At 40.1% G+C, this 20,475-nt stretch overlaps 1 protein-coding gene and 1 non-coding gene across 2 annotated transcripts; one reads left to right on the top strand and one right to left on the bottom strand.

The window, feature by feature from the left end:
* Positions 1–223: 223 nt before the first annotated feature.
* LOC115043362 (protein kinase C delta type-like) lies at positions 224–18,554 on the bottom strand. Its single transcript, XM_029501747.1, has 17 exons — positions 18,353–18,554; positions 9,956–10,086; positions 9,443–9,715; positions 7,624–7,792; positions 6,240–6,271; positions 6,048–6,133; positions 5,472–5,601; positions 5,256–5,356; positions 5,068–5,152; positions 4,765–4,889; positions 3,823–3,996; positions 3,546–3,637; positions 2,681–2,743; positions 2,442–2,580; positions 2,029–2,217; positions 1,754–1,882; positions 224–1,601 (listed from the first exon to the last, which is right to left on the bottom strand). The coding sequence occupies exons 2-17, from the start codon at positions 10,062–10,064 to the stop codon at positions 1,443–1,445; spliced, it is 2,055 nt and encodes a 684-aa protein (XP_029357607.1). The 5' UTR covers positions 10,065–10,086; positions 18,353–18,554; the 3' UTR covers positions 224–1,442.
* trnae-cuc (transfer RNA glutamic acid (anticodon CUC)) lies at positions 9,208–9,279 on the top strand. Its single transcript has one exon. It is a non-coding gene; the product is annotated as a tRNA-Glu (tRNA).
* Positions 18,555–20,475: the final 1,921 nt, after the last annotated feature.

The raw sequence follows: 20,475 nt of genomic DNA, 5'->3' as shown, positions 1-20,475 counted from the left end.
CCTTTCGTCCACGCATTAATCTGAAGGGTGGAGTTCGAACACCTGGCCGCTGGATGGCGGTGAAAGCACCCAAGTCTGTGACACTGACAACATCCCTGTGGTACTTGGACATGATTTGGTGCTTTCTCTCAGGACTCGGTCAGTCCTGAGAGGTGCTGCAGACACCGCACCGCAGCAGTGGGCTTACAAGTCTATAGTGGCAAATGTAAGCAAAATCTTCATTTCATAGTATATTTATTTATAATCAGATGTAAAAGACAAGGAGAGTAAAAAAAAGTACAACCTTAACTCAGAGACATCTCATGGTTACATACATATTAGATTTCCGTGCAACACATTATTTTCTTATTAAAAATTTCCAACATTCAAGTAATATAAGACATTTCAATGGCCCTATGCTTCCAGTGAAACGCTAACCTTAACCCTAACCCACATCTAAAACAGCTACTGTAGATGTGTAGGTCCAGTACCTCACCACTTCTGCAACTCTTCCCAGTATGCCTGCTGACAGCTCAGAAAATGAACTTTTGTTTGTGTTTTGCTTCAGTTTGAAAAGGTTTGACACCAGTGGACACCGAAGGCAAGAAGACTGCTATGTAAAAATAGTTTAAATAAAAGAGAGAGAGAAAAGACAAACTCTTTTCAGGGAATGTGAGACAGTTCAGTCACTGATTAGGAGAAACTACAGAGTTTCACAATAACTGTCCATCAGAGATTTGAAGTCCCCCCATCTTTATGGTACAATAATTTATCAGATAAATTGAGAATTAATTTAGGCACAGACAGTCTAAATAAGTCCTGTAGCACCATTTGCATCTAAGAAAATACCTGCACACATCCACACACTTGTATGCATGTGACAATACACAAACACACACAGATGGGGTGTTCTAGGAGGCATACAGTAGGCAAAGCACATAGGGTGCGAGTGAATACTGTGTGTACCACTGAATTTTCCTGACTTGCATGTGAGATGCTGGCTGTACATATTTGTTTTACCAAGTAAGAGGACCATGCTTATGTGTGTGCCTGTAAATATACATTTCAAAAGACAGTACATTAGATGATTCATACAGAGCCAAGATGTGATCACATGGAAAAGGACACAAAGTAAGAAAAAAAAAAAAACCCAAAACAAAACAAACAAAACCAATGGCTCTTTAACAACTCCGCCAGCACTGACTATGCTAACACTGGTTTCTTCAGAATATCCCAAGCTTTACATTCTTTTATACACTTACATAGTTAGATTTGATTACTGGTTTAGACACCAACAAACTTATTTTTATCTAATTTTCTGATAGAGGAACAGATTAAGTTAGAGTCAGGCCCAAATCTTCTCATGTTCTTGTCCATTCAATTGATAAGGTAAAGATAACAGATTATGAGTTTATTTTGTATGCTGGGCTAAGAGTATGCTCCCAGAGCAGCCACTGTTTCCATCATTTACTTAAAATTTTTTCTAGTTTAGGGTTGACAAAGGAAAAGCCAGCAAATGCTGCCTGGTCCATGGAGTCGATGAGGTTCTTGTCTGCATGGGAGAGACGAGGCTTCTCACTCAGGAACTCTCTGTCAAAATTGCTGCAGTCACTGGGGGATTTCTGCATGTGGAAGGTCAAAGATTTCAGTTGGGGTATAAAATAACAGCACACTACACTACTCAGTATCTTGGATGTACATAATTATACAGTATTTATACAAAGAGATTTGTGGCAACACATTTTTGTCCTGAAACAAACTCATCAGGTCATACCACTTTGGGCTTGAAAGGGGGCTCCACTTCTCTCTTCTCCAGTGCCGACCAGTTGATGGTTTTAAAGAAGGGTTGTGCACGGATGTCTCCCACCACACCCAATCTGCGAGTGGGATCTCGCTCAAACAACTGTGATCATGGCAGGAATCAGTGAATTTCCCAACAGAAACGACAACTACACAATCATGTGTATGCAGTAAATGCTTCATTAGACTATACAAGAGACAACTTACTACTACTAACTTACAATAACAATGACAATAATAGTTATTCACCTGTTCAAGCAGGCTCTTGGCCTCCTTAGTGATCCACCGCGGGTAGTGAGGGACGTCTGACCTGATGGATTCAAACAGCTCATCCTCATCATCACCTTGGAAAGGTGATTGACCAATCAGCATCTCATACACTAACACACCAAAAGACCACCAGTCCACTGAGAAAGTGTATTTCTGTCCATGCAGGATCTAAGACAAGAAACAACAGTTTCACAGGATGTATCAGAAGACAGTAAGGAGAATAAGCACAGAGACTAGGCATTACTATTTTTATATGTTAACTGTAGGTATAGCTGTTTACCCTAATGGCATCGTCGCTATTATGTATAGTTATTTAAAAAACAGCAGAAAACATTAAGACTTTTTGATTTTTCTGAAGATACACAGTGCTATTAGCAGGTCTTAAAACTGACCTCTGGTGCAATGTAGTCTGGAGTTCCACAAAATGTTGTGGCTCTGGCCTCTCCAAACACGTTCTCTTTGCACATGCCAAAGTCTGCAATCTTTATGTGTCCGTCCTTGTCCAGCATCACATTGTCCAGCTTCAGATCTCTGCGGAAAGACATATATGCAACATGCAACTACTCTTTTGCAGAAGAGTGTGTATTGTAGAGATGGCAGACACTGGTGCCTGGTGGTTATTTGGACTTACCTGTAGATAATACCTTTTGTGTGAAGGAACTGCAGTCCTATTATTATCTCAGCAGCATAGAATCTGCAGGTTGAAATGTGCAAAATAACCATTAAACACAGTTTTACAGTAATTAAGAGCTACAATTACAAATCTCCAATTGTGGAAACAGTAGTTGCTACATTATTCATAGCTCAAGTCCATCATGATCCGAACTCAAGTGAACAGTTGGAAGTACAACTGTGAATGCTGTCAAACTGCACTTGTGAATCGATACTTCAGACAAAATTCAAAAGGTGGTCTGGGCCCAATTCTGCCATATTCTTTAGATGGTATGAATGTGAGCCCCATTTAAGGACCACCTACTGAACTGGCATACTCTGGTACAGTGTAAGTAGCCATAGCACAATTTCATAATGAACAAAAAATGTGTTTTTACTTTTCTTACAGAATTTCACATACATTGATATATTTGTGACAGTATGCAAAAATATGAATATTGCTGACCACATATTGATGTTTTAATGTATTTTTCAGTATTTAAAATTGACCAAACATTATTTCACTATAGAGCGGCTTGCAGTATATTGATTCACTCTACCCCTCCTTGCCTTACTCTTGCTCACTTGCTCGCTTGCTCCTGCTCTCTTTCTTTCCTCTCTTTCACTCACTCTCTCTCTCTCACAAACACAATGTCCAAACACACTCATCTGTCATACTAGTTTATTTGCATATAATACAGGAAGTGATATGAAATCACAAGTGGTCACTCGAGGCACATTCTGATCTTGGATGAGAACTGATGTGCTTAGAGGTGTCCACTTGTGATCAAATCACCTGAGATGCATGTTAATGTCACGTCTGAACAGGGCACTAGTGTACTCACGTGGCTCTGTTGAGATCGAAGCGGCCTTTGTCTTGGATGTGGAACATCAAGTCGCCTCCATTCAGGTACTCCATTACGAAGAAGAGGTGCTCCTGTGCAAACAACACATTATTGTCGTTAAGAGTCATAGGCAAATAAGACAGGGAGACCGCATGCAGAAAAGAGGGGTGAGAAGGTGGGTCCTTCTCAACTGCTGAGAATTGATGCTTTTACTGCTGTGGCACAGATTGACTACTTATCAGAGAACTGGTGAGCTGTTCAGTGCATATGTGCTTACTTTAGACTGGAATGTTGAGTAGAGTTGTGTGAGGAAGGGATTCTCCCAAGCAAGGGCCAGGACTCTTTTCTCCACCATGGTACACTCCACATCGTCATCCATGAGAACAACATCTTTCTTCAGAACCTTGACAGCAAAGTACTGACCCTGCCCCTTTAGCTCTGCCAGCAGCACCTGGGGTGTCAAAGTAATTTAGCATGAGTACTTCATCAGTGTGTTTGGGGAACAGTCTCAACAAAAGAAAATCAAAATGAGAAAGTTATTTATCTCCACCTTACATGCTTATATCTCAGTGAGAGGACAGGGTTGACATAACACTGTAACCAGGTTACAATTGGCCTGGATATAAATGTAACTTCTACACTTTGTTTGTCAGGTTTTTTGTCACCTAATAGACCTCAATAGATTTGAGATAGATTTTTCAGTTGTTGTCAGGGATCTACAGTGATTGGTAACACAGCTGTTCCTTATCATTCATCTCCCACTCCAGTGTTTTTAGGAAAGTAAAAAGGTGGAGTTGGGGGAGGGTATTGATCTACTGAGGTATTACTAGCCCAGCCTATCATGAATGAGGTTAATGAGAGCTGAGTTGATAATAATTCATACATGAAAAATTCAAGTGAGGACAGTGACAGACATTGATGACAGAGTGCCTGAAGAACTGATTTATGCCACATTCAATAGTTTCTTTTTCAGGTGTGCAGTTTTGCACATTTTTGATATTTCTTATCTCTTTTCATATTTGTTTGTTTAGGTCCATCTATAAAGTTAATATTCACATGTAAACACATTCTGGATTAATGTTTAGGTCTAACTCTCTATGTATTATAACACAGGCATGCACAGGTTCGTGCAATGGCTTAAATTTGTGGTATCTTTCATTTTTGTGTCCACACAATTGTTTAATATTGATAATTCAGAGATGAGAATCATAGGACATACCTTGCCAAAGCTGCCTTTGCCCAACACCTTGTGTAGCACCAAGTGATTGATGGTGAGATGTACTCGGGGAGCTGTAGATGCTGCTGGGGTTGGGACCAAGCCCTCACCTGTTTTGCCATTGCCACCTGTCATGGATATACATTTATACACAGAGAGTGAATACATATACCAACCTGAATGCAAATGGTTTGAGAACATAAATAATGTTAAACAGACTATAAACAGGATTAGCACACTTATCTTGACTTTAGAGATAGAACATGGTTTAAATCAAACAGCCAGGTTTACAAAAAGTCATCTTACCACTAGGGTCTACTGTTGCACTTTGGATGTCTTGGTAAATCCCGATATCCGCTGCATTGGAATTATCTGACTTCTTCAGAGATTTCTAGTGAGGACAAAAAATATGCTAAAACATCCATGGCATTATTCATTTATAATCAATAATTTGTAATGAAATTCAAACTACAAATGCTTCTTAGTGTGCTGACCTGGCTGACTTGTGACAGAGCCTCTGCCAGTAGTTTCTGGTTAATCCCACACAGATTGGCCACCTTCTTCTGACAGTAACTGTGTACGTTCATGCCACAGTCTGATCAAAGGAGCAAAAAATGTGAAAAGGAATAGGAAAAAATGTCTGAGTAAAACACAGGAGAAAGGCCAATTACATTTGAGACACAAAAAACAATCAGCACTTCAAAACTCACCTTCACATTTGAGACCCTGTCTGTAGAGACCCCACAGCAGGCTGCCACAGTGGTCACAGAAAGTGGGGCTCTTGTAGTTGTAGTATTTAAAGCGATGTGGCATGTCAATCTTAAAGCGCTCTTTCTGGAACTACAAATGCGCAGAAATCAATTTTACCAGCAGATAACTGCCATCTCTTAATTTAAGCAGACAAATGTGGCTATTCACTGTAAATTTAGTTAGTTTGCTGAGTAAAAGTCAAAATGAAATTACGCAATGACTATTTGAGTTCTTCTCCATTAATTTCAATTCACAATTTCATTTAGATGCAGTCTCTACACTTGGGCCACTCCCAGTTTGTTTAGCTCCATATTCCTTTGTGCCAAAAACTTTATGTTGGAAAACACAGTGACCAAATGATGGATTAATGGCTTCACTAATATCACTGCCTAAAATATTATAAAATAATAAAGCAGGAGAGAAAACTGAAATTATTATTAAACCACAGTTAGGACCAAAATAACAAAGTAATAAATATAACCCTGTGAAACATTTGGATTTGATCCTGGATATCATTTACTTGACACCTTACTCACCACAGTTTCACGACTGTTGGCTGCTGTTCCAGTACATCTGCCAATGATTTTTTCAATGCATTTCTTATGAATTGCTGCATTGCATTCTGGGTAAAGTGAATAAACAAATACAATCATAACTGTGAAGAATACAAAAGGATAAAATGTGATAAAAATTCAGATAGCAATTGAAAAAAAGCAATGAACACTCACGTCTGCACTTGTATCCTTGCTTGTTGAGCCCCCTGATTGGGACAAAAGGAACAGAGTTAATGTGTCACATTTGGAAAGAAGTATGATGCTGACAACAGAGTCATATACTGTAATATATTGTAGAATGGAGATAACTGCCAGCAAAAGAGTGAAAATTTGCTGTCTCCTTTACAAAGCAGCTGTTAAACAACTTGAGAAAATTTCTCCAAAGTACTGAGACATTTTAATACACAAAAATCAAAAGAGAACTGCTGAGATAGATTAGGGGGTTCAATGTCTTTCACATCTTATTAAAACTTGGATGCATAAAAGTGCTCAGTTAATGTCACACACAGGTGACTAAAACAAACGTCCCCTCACATCTGTAAGGAGAATAGAAACCATTGTAATTTGAGAGACAGGGGTGGAGTTTGACTCACAGTTAGTTTTGCTGACATAGTTGTATTACAACATGATAACTTTGTGGGATTTGCCTTGACAGTGACTCAGTCTTACAATAGCAGCTTTCCGGTTGTTTCTACCATTTCAGATCCCCACCTCCAAGGGCTGCTCCATCTAAAAAACTTGAATTGCTAATAATTGGTTTTTCGAGAAACACCCTTGGGTGGGCTGGGCTTTTCCTATTAGACAACTGATGTTTATGTCCCATTTGATACCCAGGGAAAAATGAGGTGATAGCAGAGATGGTCTGGAAGTATTCAAGCTGTGCCAGTGGCATCTTAACCTAAATACAATGATGAATTACAATACAGCTGAAAAACATAAATTACTACCTCGGGGTTGTGTTCCTCCTCTAAGCAGCACAGTTGCAGGAAAAATGGTCAAAATATATATTTCCAGAGTTACAACATTGAGTAATAGCCACGTTTTTGTTTTTTTTTTTTTTTCGTTTTGTGAAGTTGATCTTTGACTATTTGGACCTAAAATCCCAGTCAAACGCCAACAGGAAAATTATTTCTTTCTGGATTTTATTTCTCCTTTGGATCTGTTTTCTTTCATAATTATATATAGGTCTTTATGCCTAAGCAAAATGAGACCACACACAGGTCCCTCACTGCAATAAGTCATTGATATAGACCAATAATTAACACAGCAACCAATCAGACCCTCAGTGATGCCTGTGAATAGTGATATCACCCTATAATCATGTGGGCTCATGATTTACACACCTGTGCTCTCAAAGGCCTAGAAGTGTTACATTCAACCTGACTTTGGTAAATGTGAACTCTGCTCATTTGTATTTTCCTGAAGACAACATTTGACTCTCCTGAAAACTCATAGTCACAGTTAAATGTCCAATATGTTAGCCAGCTGAAGTAAATAACATAAAGGTAATACAGCAGTGACAGTTATAATCAAACAACTGCAGAACTTGGCATCTCACCAGAGGAACTCTCTGCAGACAGAGCAGAAGGTGGGCTGGCCAAAAAAAGTGGCACTAAACTCATGATTCTTGATGAAGTGAACCTTGGGCTGCTTGAATGCTCCTCTCCTCCTGTTAAGAGTGGTGACGCCATCCTCAGGAGGAAGTTTCACTGACGGCTTACACGCAGCTGTGGGAAGAGAGTTAAAGAAATTACCAAATTTCTGTTTATTACTCCGGAAAAAATATACCTAACTTGCATTTAGAAAAGCTTCACTGTGAACTGACATTTAAAGCAACTTTTTATTCATTTCAGAAGACAAATAAAATCAAAATAGGTAATAAAGTGGGAGTCTTTTATTTATCTATTTTACTCTTCCCTATATTGCATTTATTTTTTAGAATCTACATAGCTAAAGAGCTTAGGTGATGACCTTTTAGTCAGATCACAGTGGGCATTATAATAAATCAGTCATCAGTGCATATAATCAAAACTCTGTTAGCTGGAGAGGGAGGCCACAGGCACTGCTGGTAAATGAAGGGAAAAACACAAAACTGTCTTCTTGGCTAAACAGCCCCAGTTCATGGAAGTCAATGAGGTGGGGTCGAAAGTCAGAGAAGGAAGCGTGAGAGAAGTAAACAAAGAAAACTGAAACTTTGTAAGACACAGGGGGGAGTAGGTGGGTGGATGGGAGGAGTAAGAAAGGAGTAGCCTCAAAGGCAACTGATAGTCAGGGTAAAGTGGGAAGAGCGATGAGGAGAGGAAGATAAACTTATTTCCTTTCTGCCATTTTAGTGACAGATGTTTATGTTTAGGGAGCGCTTCGGTGAGTTGAGCTAAGGAAGTGGGAGTGAGGGAGAGCGCAGAGAAAGACAGACAGAGAAAGCAGTGTTGAGTGTAAAAATACTCTGGGCTGCTTTTCAGTAAATCTGTGGCGTGTGTAGGAGGGAGCTGATGGAGTAGGGAACTCTTTCATAACAGGAGGCACACCACCATCTCATGACCCTCTTCAGTCCTCAACAGTGAACCCCGACTGTGCTACTCCAAGAAACCCCCTCAACACAGAACTACTTTGTAAGTCTCTCTCTAGGCTGGGTTCCCTGTCTGGGCTACTTGGCTGGCTGGCTGGCTGAATATAGAATTTGCCAGCCAACACTGCTCTGTTTCACTTCAGCTTCTAACAACGGAAGTAAGAGCTAAAATAGATTATTGGAGACTATTATTGACTGCAATAGGGATTTGTTGAATTCATTACTGACTCATAAGTCAATGACTGACTAATAAGTAAGGCTAATGACTTTAAAGAACGCTGACCTCATAACCACACCTGTAATAAGATAAATCTCCAACACACACTTGCCAGCCACAAAGTTTATTTCAGGGCAGTTGGCCTAGAAATGATTCTACACTACCCAGAGAGGATAACACCAACACTGACATGCTTAGCTATGGAAGAAACATACAGAAAATTACAGGGACATGCAGAAAATTAACACTTGATAAGAATCCTGTCTGCCAATAGAGGGTGTTACACAACAGCACAGCAAGGAGCTGTCTCTGTTCATGTGTGTATCTGTGTTGTTGCTAGGATATGAGGGCACCAATCCCTGGTGGTCTAGTGGTTAGGATTCGGCGCTCTCACCGCCGCGGCCCGGGTTCGATTCCCGGTCAGGGAATGCAATTTTACAGCCCTGAACACTTACTTCCTTGATGACCAACATTAAGTTTTGTGATCAAACAATTTTCTACCAAAGATGGGTATTTTGTGAACTTAAACATATTTCATATTGCTTACAATTTCAACTGCATATTAAGAGGATTCAAGTATACAGGCTTTACCTCCATCACTATCCTCAAGGAAGAACTGTACAGCCATCTGCACCCTGCCTGTAGGGTGAAGATCCACCCAGAATTCGGTACGGCCATTGCTTTTGGACTTCTTACAACGTTCTGCCAAGACTGACACACCCACTGTGGCCTTGGCCAATGGTTCCTCAGTGCTCTGCATGAGGATCACTTCTAGGACACGACCCTCATAGATGTGAGCATCAAAAGTGGACTTCCAGGCTGGATACATGGTGGGCTTCCTCTGGACCAAAGTCATCCCTCGCTCTGTGATAGAACATATGAATCATCATTCGTTGTTTAAATCATCATTCATATAAAAAAAAATTATAACACAGTAATTAATTAAATGAAAAAGACCTAGAGTTGGTGGAGGGCCAGTTTGCTCATGCGCTTTTCAAAGCAGCAGATGGTGACCATGAACACAATTGATCAAGGGATGTCTGGTCACTTCGCCTGTGCCACTCCCCTGTCAAAATGAAACTCTGATTGCACACATGTAAATACCTGTGCTGACAGACTCCTTCATCTTAATGGCACAGATGGGAGTGATGGAGATGGGCGGCAAGGCTCCCACATCATAGGCATTAAGGGCTATACGCAGAAAGGGTGCCATGGTGACAGGGCACCTTAGCCTCCTGGAACAGATACAAAGATTGGCAGTTAGAGCACATACAAACTCGTCTTGTGTTTGGTTTGCTCATGTCTACTTTAAACCAGAAGGAAGAAGATCAGTGGCTGTAGTCCATGTTCTCAGATAAAGCAGAAGTTTCCAATTCAAGACACAACATTGGAAACTACCAACGAGTAATGAGGAAAGAGAGTAGTAATCCTGAACTGAGGGAAGTATAAGAGAATGAGAATGACAGAAAGTGAAACAGATCCGATTTCTGTGACAAACTGAAAGCCCAGTGTCTTGAGAAAGACAAAGAAATGTTAACTGATTAGTAGTGGTGTTTCTATACATCTTAAGTTGACGTAGGTATTTTTGACAGTGTCGTTGAAGAACGTCTTGGGCATATTAGACAACCGTCAATGTTAGCATCATACTTTGCAATTGAGTGGACAAATTTGGAGGATACATACTTTCAGTCTGCTTCTCTGATTAAATTTGCGTCCTTTAGTATTTCCTTTTCTGTTGGGTTAGGGTTAGGGGAAAGCTCCTAATCAACTGACATTGGTCATCATTCAAGTATCTTCTTATTTCCCTCTAAATAAGAAAAACCTTGAACAAAACCCTTCTAAAATGTTTTCACTCAAATTTTAAAAGGTACTTTGGATCTCTTTTTATTTCTTGCCATTTAATTCCCACACTTTTTCTTTTTTTATATTTCTTGAAAATTATCCCATTGCTATCCCACAAAAATTAAACTTCTATAGTACAATTTGAAGGAGGGTTAGGGGTTAGGGTTAGGGTTAAGGAAACAGAAAATACAGCTTGCAAAAGTGCCAGCCTGCTTGCTTCATCCAGGCGCAACTGTTCCATTAAGAAATCTGGTACGTACACTTCCTCTTGGAACGGCTTTAAATAAGTCAATAATTAACAAATGTACATGCTGAAAATCACCAAAATACCTTTTTAATGTGTACTTTTGAAATGTAGCAAAATGTGATGCAGAAAACATGCAATGGCCCAAAAATATCATGTATGATTTGGAGAAAGATTTAGAGAAAGACAGACATGTTTTCTAAAGGAGAGCCAATATCATTAGATCACAGCACCATAGACAAAACATGACAAAGCATGTCTGTTGATTTCAGTTTGGGGAGACAGTGTTCAGAAAACCTGGAATGGTAAACAGACATGTTGTGAAATTAATGGCTAAAAGTAGTGACACCTCCCTTCCAGAGCCCATGTAACAGAGATTGCAAAGGTAGGACTCTTCTGAATTTGCAGGGCAGTCAGTCAAGTTTCGTGTTGTATAAAGGAACAGTAATAACAAAAGCTTTCCGAGCCTTTGAAGACATCAAAACAGCTTGAAACCAGTCACAGTGTTATGACACAGACTATTAGGACCCAGAGTGCATATTAACCTACAACCTAATTCCCAAAGCAGCTGTGAAATCCAATAGAATTCCTCCAAGAATTTCATCACAGCACATTTTTGAGCTTCTAAGTTCCTTAACTTGATCTCTAGAAGTTTCTTGCCCCTTAACATAATCTTGGTTTAATAGTCATTTCAGCGATATGGCATGCACCTGGTTTGAGGCAAACAGCATCTACAGAAACCTGTTTTTCTCCTAGGAATGAGGGTGGTGTATACATAAATGAAACCCCAGGAACATCGTGTGGTTTTGTGTTTCTGCTAAAATAAATAATCATTCATAAGGACACAATATTGCTTTATTTTTTCATCTTGCTTTCCCCAGTGCTTAAAGTCAGACATTATGAGGTCCTCTGTGACTTGACCACTGTCTGATATATGTAATGTAGTTTGCTTGGCCTATTAGGGTCAATTAGATGCAATTTGAACTCTGCTTGGATCCACAACACCTTTTAATTTGTCTTTAACTTCACAGAAGTGGTGTTTGGCTCTTTATTTTTGCTGCAGTTGATCATCTATGACTGTTGGGTTATAAAACCCCATATGCAAGCTGATTAGCAGTACGAACAATTACTGTACCAGCACAGATCACGTCTCAGGTGTGAATTTTTGTTTAACAGACTGAGGATCTGTACAGGGCAGGAGGCAGAATAATCTTACAGAGGAGGGCTTGCAATCTGGAGATTGTTGGTTTGATATCCCAGATAAACCAAAAAAATATGGGATGGTAATTGAATGGAAGGAATCTTAACCGTTAACCACTCCAAACAGCAGAAGTTACTCAGTAGCCAGCATGCAGCTTAGGAAATGTAAATGGTCCAGTTTAATTAAAAGTCAATGGTCTACCAAAATAGAATGTGAGCATTTCTTGTGACAATAACTTAGTTAGTGTTGTTTACAGCGAAGAAACACCACATACCTTTTAACATTTTAGGTTAGTGAAGCTACATTCAGAATGAGAAAATAAAATAAATCCTCTTGCTCTGATCCAATTAACACTATATTATCCTGAGATCACAAAAACCTGCAGCTTCAGGGTGGATGACTCTTAGCATTGCTACAGAGTAATAGGAACATTACAGATGTCTCCAGTCACGGGTTACAGCAAAGTAAATAAGGACCAACCAAAGACGACCAAGTTATCATTAGTCTAAAGTTAAGGTGTTGTTTATAAATGAAAGCAGTATGCTTGGAAACATTTGTAAAACATTTGTTGAAAATACAAGTTAGTTTCATCTATGATTCTCTTACATCATTGCATGTTGGGTATATTTTGGATTTGGATTTCCAGCTATCCTATATATATATATGTATGTATGTATATGTATACACACACACACAGATTCTTGTTCCCTTCTGATTTATATGCACACTCTCTTATGTACACATACACTGCTACATAGAAAAGACTGCCTTGTTTCCCCAGAGTGGAAAAAATGAGCACATGCAATTGGGGAGAGGGTGTGTAGAGGAAACGAGAGAGGGAAAGAAAAAAAGATAACCCAAAAGGCAGGCCAGTGGGCACGTAAGGAGAAATTAAGCTTACTGACAGAACCAGATTTACTTTCCCTGAATCCTAAAGTCACTATCCAGTGAGATGAACACTGTTCATGGATGTGTTAATTCAGCCTCAAGGAGCTATTTAGTTACACTTTTAGCTATGGCCTCATGTCTTGTCCTTGACTGAAAGGACTGCAAAGAGCCAGTGCATGTAAAGCTGGACTCCCTGCCTGTGATATTATTGTTATCTTTATCGAACACAAAAAGGGTTCATAAATCACACAGTATGTGGAAAAATGATAAAAACAAGACACTAAGGTGATAAGGTGATGCCCCCTGACGTGACATAAAAATTCCTGTTGTCAATCATCTCAGCTCTAACTTGCTCTTATCAAGTGTTTAAGAACCTGTGACATTTAATTATGGGATAAATATGTCAGTAGAGGATCCAGTTTAGCTAGTTTGGAATGTAAATGGAATGTAAAATATGTAGAGAGAACTGTTTGATGTAAAGACAAAAAACCCAGCAGATTTTCCATTAGAATACATAAGTCAAACATAACAGTGGTAGGAGGTGGAGATTACAGATGGAAATGCACAAGTGTCTTCATGTGACAGACTGTCATCAAGTACATGTGAACCTCCAAAGACAAGTCAGAGGTCTGGTATTCAATGAATTAGAGCAGAGATGTCATTTAGAGGAAAAACTAATCACACTGGTTTAGCAGGTTAGGAAGCTTCTGCATGTCAGCTTTTTATCCACAATTGTGAACAAACACAGGCATCTTTATGTAAGGAATACCAACAGGCAAGCTTGCTTAACATATTAAAGTAGAATCTTCAACATCTGCACAGAGACATTTTATCCAGCTTTAGGAAGGAAATTCTTTTGTGCACAGCACTTATGAAAGGTTAGCCCTCTCTTGAATTGAGCCATGCCATTACCACACAGGATGATTAGCTTACATCAAGCATACACGCATTTTGAGCTTCTCACATGCACCTTACAATGACTGAAAAGTCTCACACCTTTTCCACAACACACTCACAATATAGTACAATACAGCACTACCCAGACATAAAGCAAAAAACACACGAACAAGGCAACCAAAAGCTTTTTATGGCCAAAGAGAGGAAAGATCTTGGTTGGAAAGAGAAGTCAGTTACCTGATTTCAATCCCATTGAAATGTACTTCAGTGAAAAAGATTTGTTCAAAGTTAGATTTTAATAGTGAGGTTTAAATTCTGCTAAGTCAACACCAGTGCGCCCAGTTTTCTTCCATGAAAGACATTTGAACATGGCACAGATGGAAAAGCACAGTTGTTTAAAAAAAAGGAAAAACACATGGCTGAAGGCCTTTAGCTCCTTCAGCTGTGCGCCCAGTGAGATTGCATACTTGCACCACAGACAGGTCAAATTGTATCATGGGAAAAAAAGAGGACTACTGGTAAAATAGTTTGACACGCATGTTTTCAGCGTAAACATGTTGCCTGCTTTTCTTGTATGAAAGGGTGAAATGGGGTATGGTTGCACATCATTGCCATCACAAGTTCCCCATACAAAAATTTGGCAACCAGTTACAGGTTTCCAAATGGCACTACACATCCAAAAGCTATTGAGTACCTGTTCATATGAGTGCTACCAAATACATTTTATATTTGTTGAAAACTAGCTACCTATACAAATATGAAGGTATGGAGAGGACAAAAACCTATCCTCCTTGTGGAGGTAATAACACCAGATTGAGGAACTTTCTACACAATCATTCAGATTCAGTTGATTACTATTACAGTTGGTTATTTATTTATGTATTTATATACAGTTTTGACAAACAAATTCATGCAAAACAGTGCAAGTCTCACAAAACCTTCCTTAAATCACAAGTTCCACGACTCTTTAATACATAACCCCTGGCTCAAAAACACATAGGTGTATGCAAAGACACAGATGCAAACACACACACACAATAGCAGCCTGTAATGAATTTCAGAGGAGACGATCCTGGAAGAATCAAAGCCTTTCTTCCTTTCTTTCACTAACTTCAGTAAATCATGTTAATATCAAACACACCTTCCCCCAAAAGACATACACATATATGAACATGTGAATGTGCGCGCGCACGCATACACACACATTCGCACAAAGGCTTGCTTGCCATCCACATACCTATTTGCACATGTAAGTTATGCTGACAGAAAGCATGCAACAGATATACTCTGTTTAAATAGCAACACCTTCTGAAAAAGAGTTTAAAAGGTAGTACACACACACACAGACACAGAGCAATTAGGTCAGAGTAGGAAAGGAAAGAGAAATAACAGACATTCAAAGAAGAATGAGAACAGAGCTGATCTTCCTGCTTCAAGGTCAGAGTAAGGTGAGAGGTGTTAGGTTGTGGTGATACTTCCAGTTATACTTAATTAATAGAACTTCTTATTAAGCGACTTAAGTGTGTAAGGACTGATATTACACATGGACACTATGTGCCCGATAGTATGGCATGATAACCTTTTCTGATTTTCTATCCCTTCTTTGTGAAAATCACTGAGTTTTTTGGCATGGTGTAAAACCTGCTATACCAGCATGGAATGAATCCTGCCAATGTGTGTGTGCATGCACTTGTCTTCTCTCCACATGCACTAAGAACGGTGTCTATTTCTGCCACGCTCACAGTTCACCCTGCCTTGGTTAAGTGAGTGAGGAGAGGCAGGATACCATGATGTGGAGTGACACAGCTTGTGACAAGAGACCAAGGGCAAGTTGGAGCTGAACCAGCCTCTCCCAGGGCTGATCTGACAAATTTAAGTGAAAATTGTTGTGTTGCACACAAATATTTACATGTTTCTCTAGAACACGTCTTAGTAGTCTTAGTACAGGAGGCACTGCTGAAGACATTCTATGACACTGTGGTTGCATCAGACATTTTCTATTCAGTTGTCTGTTGGGGCAGAAGAACCTCAGCAGTAGACAGGAAGAGACTTAGTAAATTGATCAAAGAAGCCTGCTTTGTCCTGCAATACCTCATTGATTCACTGGAGGTGGTGGGTGAGAGCAAAACTCTCATCCATGTTGACGAATGGCTCCTACCCCCTGTGGGACACTCTGAATACACTGGGTAGCCCCGTGTTGAGAGGCTGATCCACCCGCAGTCTGTTAAGCAAGGCTATTGCGGGTCCTTCCTACCCTCAGTGGTCAGACTTCATAACTGAGAACACTCTCAGTAGTCCCCATGCCACACCCCCTCTGCTTAATAAAAGCGGCTGAATTGCACATTGTTACAATGTGCAAATCAACTGCCTTCCCTTTTTTTTTTTTTTTTTAACATTTTTTTGGTAAAAATTAGTTTTATATATTTATTGTCATATTCTGTCAATTTAATATCTCTACCTTATCTAGTTTATTTCTATTTTCTTATATGCTCGATGCTGCTGTAACATGCGTTTTTCCCATTGAGAGACTCATAAAGGACTATTATCTTATTTCAGCAGGTGTTTGCTTCATATTTTTGAACCAAAAAGTGCTACAGAGAAGACTCAGTCGGCAAGTACACTTTGTTTTTTGAAATGATGGTTTAAATCAGAAAATATAAATTCACATACATAAAATGTACTAATTATGAATGCAATTTTTCAGTACTTCTCTGTTCTGATGGTCTGTGTTTGTGTGAGGAGGGACTGACTGGTTATTGGATTTTGACTTTTCATTTGTTGCACACTATTGAAGCTCACCTGGCTCTGCCATTCTGTATCATAATGTTAATTCACAAATATAAAAAGCACTATTCGTACTAATGAAGGATATGTGCTGCACGGGCAACTCCTGGCTGAGCAGATGTCCCAGCCGTATCCTCCAAGAAGCTCATAATGCCAATATTGACACACCAGTAACTGCAGTCAGATCATGTTACCAGTGCTCACAAAGCTGCACTGCCTCTATAAGTTAACAACAGGATACAGCGTCTTGCCACAAGTGCAGAATTGTGCTGCAGTGAGTGACACATGTTTTTTCACAAGAAATTAAGTGATATTTCAAAATGAAATCTGGTGTTTCAGTATCCATAGATCCAACAAGTTGTGTCAACTAGGACTGAGTTGTTTACAGCCACAAGAATTCAGACTAATCTTTACACGAGAACTTCCCCTAAACAATATACCACTGTCACACATAACTCCCTCACCATCCGTCATCGCAATTACAAAAATGGTCTTGTGTCAAAAAAAGAAGTAACATATTCCTGAGATTATGGGTAAATGGAGGTTCAGTTTCTAAACTTGAGTGTGGGGAGGATCATTGACATTTCAGGCTTGCGGACTTCAAGTCTCAGTTGAGTAATGCAAACCGCCAATACACTGCAATGAGATTGTTTGTATTGTTATTTTAATGACCATGGCACAGGCAGTTTGCTGTCAACCAGACAAGAAACCCAGGAAGAACAATGGAAGTAAGGTCCACTGAAACTCCTCTTTATCCAGCTACATAGGCTACCTTGAAAACGTTAGGTAAATTTCCACATACTATGATGACCCACAATAAATAAATAGAATTTAAACTAAATATGATATTCACAATAAGAACTGACTGCATATCAAACTGTGGACAAAGTAAAATTTAATTGTAATGATCTTTTTAGTTGCGTTATCATTCAGGAAAACCATTCACTATCTATGCACAAACAAAATGATACCTTTTAGATCACAGCAAAGGTTTACCTTAAGTGGAAATAAATAACGTGTTTGTGCCCCGTTTACTACTGTGACTGGGAACCCGAGGCTTAATAGTTTACAGAGTTTTAATGAGAGTTTTCTGGCTGCCGGTCAAACCGATGAATAACGACGTCAATATAAACAGAAACTCTGGCTCCATTATGATTTAGCACCAGTTTAGCAGGCTAGCTACAGGCAGGCTCCTCTGTTGCCATAGGATACAGCCCCTCACCGGGGGTATCTATGCGTCCCCGGGGCAATCAAAGCTGTTAAGTTTAGTTCGCTTTAGTTTTGTTTAGCGTTTTCACATGGACTTGACCTGCAAGATCTAAAAGATGGCTTAACTTCTCTTACGTAACCACAACTGCAACGGAGAGACAGAGGGAGGGATTCGGCGACAGCAGCTCCTCTGTCCCGGACCCGGTCCCGGTCCCGGCCCCGGTCCTCCGGGGAGAACGGGTCTAGGTCTCACCGAGAGCTCTGCTTCACCATGAGCCAGGACACAAGCCCCAGCCGGAAGGTCAGAGCAAACACCGCCGACTCTTCACACCCGGTATCCCGCGAACGAACAAGAAAGTGCCGCTGTCCCAACTCCCCCACACCGAGCTCAAGTTTGTCCAACATCGACCAACTTTTAAATGAAACCCGGACTCACCTCTTCCGCTGGGCTGCAAACGGCCTTGCTCGTCGCGGAGCTGTGTAGAGTTCGGTATCTGAAAGGCGCTTTTCCTGGAAGTTGAACTTGTAAATGTTGAGCGGTGTTTAAGGAAGTGTTGAAGGCGGCAGCTCCCTCCGGAGTGTCTGACTGGCCGGTCTGCTCTGCTGCTGTGGTAGCGCTGAGCACAGTAACCGCGGTGTGACGTCAGACAGGTGAATTCCCTAACAGACACTCACACGCACACACTCACATGCACACACTCTCGCACACACTCTCACACACTCTCTCACACACTCTCTCACACACACACGCACACTCACACGCACACACTCTCTCTCTCTCACACACACACACACACACTCACACGCACACACTCTCACACACACTTTGGGAAATCTTTAGTTCTTAATCCTGACCATCTCAGATGAATACTCCACCCAAAATCAGGTCTAAAGTAACTATCACCCTCAAAAACCAGGAGGACTCTGAATTGTACACACCTTTTGTGTTATTGTGTGGTCAGGCTAAAGTCTCCACGAAAATATGCACCCACACAAACACACACACACGCAGACACAAAAGCACAGACTGCAACAAAGTGGCAGTGTTTAGTGCTCCACGAAGATAAGCACGCACACACACACACACACACACACACACACACACACTCAAGAAGCGAAGTGAGATTATATGGTTTCACAGGTTGTGCAGTAAATACAGGCCATGCAGATTTTACAACAGAGTCAAGGGTTATTGTTTAATGCTCTGAGCATTTCAGTGTCATGTACTGGCAGAACTGGACTGACAACACAGGTACACATGTTTTTGAAATTGGATATGGGTTTCTCATAGCCACATTCACACAGCTAATGTTGTGACTAGCCAGGGGTCAGTCTGTCTTTTAACACTTGATCTTACAACCTCTTACACAACATGTACTATCAGTGTTACTGAGGCAAAATGAGGAAGCCATGTTTTTCAGTTGCAAACTTGAGTGTTAATAATGCCCAACAATTATTTCCCTGCAGTGAAAAATCAGCATTTGGCATGGAAAACAATAAACTAGGAAATAAAAGCAATGTGTTAGTTCAGATACACAACTGGTCTAGTTTATCCTTCTCACTATGTGTTTCTGTGAGACACACACACACACAAACAGGTTTCAGCAGATTACCATTTCTGGGCTGATCCAAACAGTCATGAATTTCCATACTGGCCCTGCCCACAGCATGTGCAAACTCCCACTCCTCTACTCCTACACAAAGCACAGAGATCCACGTGGGGCTGAGTCATCAGCCCCCACCTACCAATACCGTTTGACTATAAGAGAAAATGAGCTCGTAAATTTAGACAGTCTGTCCCAACCCCGAAAGGACTATTTTTAGCTCATAAAGATAAAACTATAATATGTAGACCTAGGTTGAAAGCTTATAGGGATTAGGTGAGTAAGATGGAAGTTACTCATCACTTTAACAAACATTTGAAAGACATCATTGGCACCAGGACACAGATTTGTGGACAAACCTGTATATTAAAAAAATAACAAATTAGATATCTGTAAACTTTAATTTGTGATTGGTCAAAGAAAATGATGAAATCCCATGAATTTGAAAAATTCATCCTTTTAGGTGCCTGGTGTTGTCACTGCAGTCCATTTACACGTAATGGAACAACCATAAAAAACAATACTCCTGTAAAAGTCCCATGATGACAATCTATCTACATTGATAACGTCATATTGCAGCCGGAGTTGAAAATAAAACCTCCACCTGTACAATTGCAATACTCTTGATCAGCCACCTCTTCTAGTCTGTCCCTTATTCACTAATATAAAGTCAATTGATGTCCAGCAGACTTCTACTCAAAAGACTTGTTGAGTGACTCTTCCCTGCATACCGTCCCGCCCAACATAATACTCCTTCAATACGAAGTCCAAAAAAATTGAGGAAGCAAGACTTTCTCTTCAATGCCAGTGGGCCAATATTATTTGCCCCTTATCACCACCTTTGGATGGAAAATGTAGGAAATGAAGGTCGGAGGAGATGCCTCGTTATCTTTCTCTGAGGTCACGAGTTGTGTGATGTTCATAAAGCTAATTTCTCACAAACACTTAGGACTGT

The sequence above is a fragment of the Echeneis naucrates genome, chromosome 5, assembly GCF_900963305.1.
Source record: "Echeneis naucrates chromosome 5, fEcheNa1.1, whole genome shotgun sequence".
Classification (NCBI taxonomy): Eukaryota; Metazoa; Chordata; class Actinopteri; order Carangiformes; family Echeneidae; genus Echeneis; species Echeneis naucrates.
The sequence above is the reverse complement of the archived record's forward strand: the minus strand, read 5'-3'. Positions and strand labels throughout refer to the sequence as shown.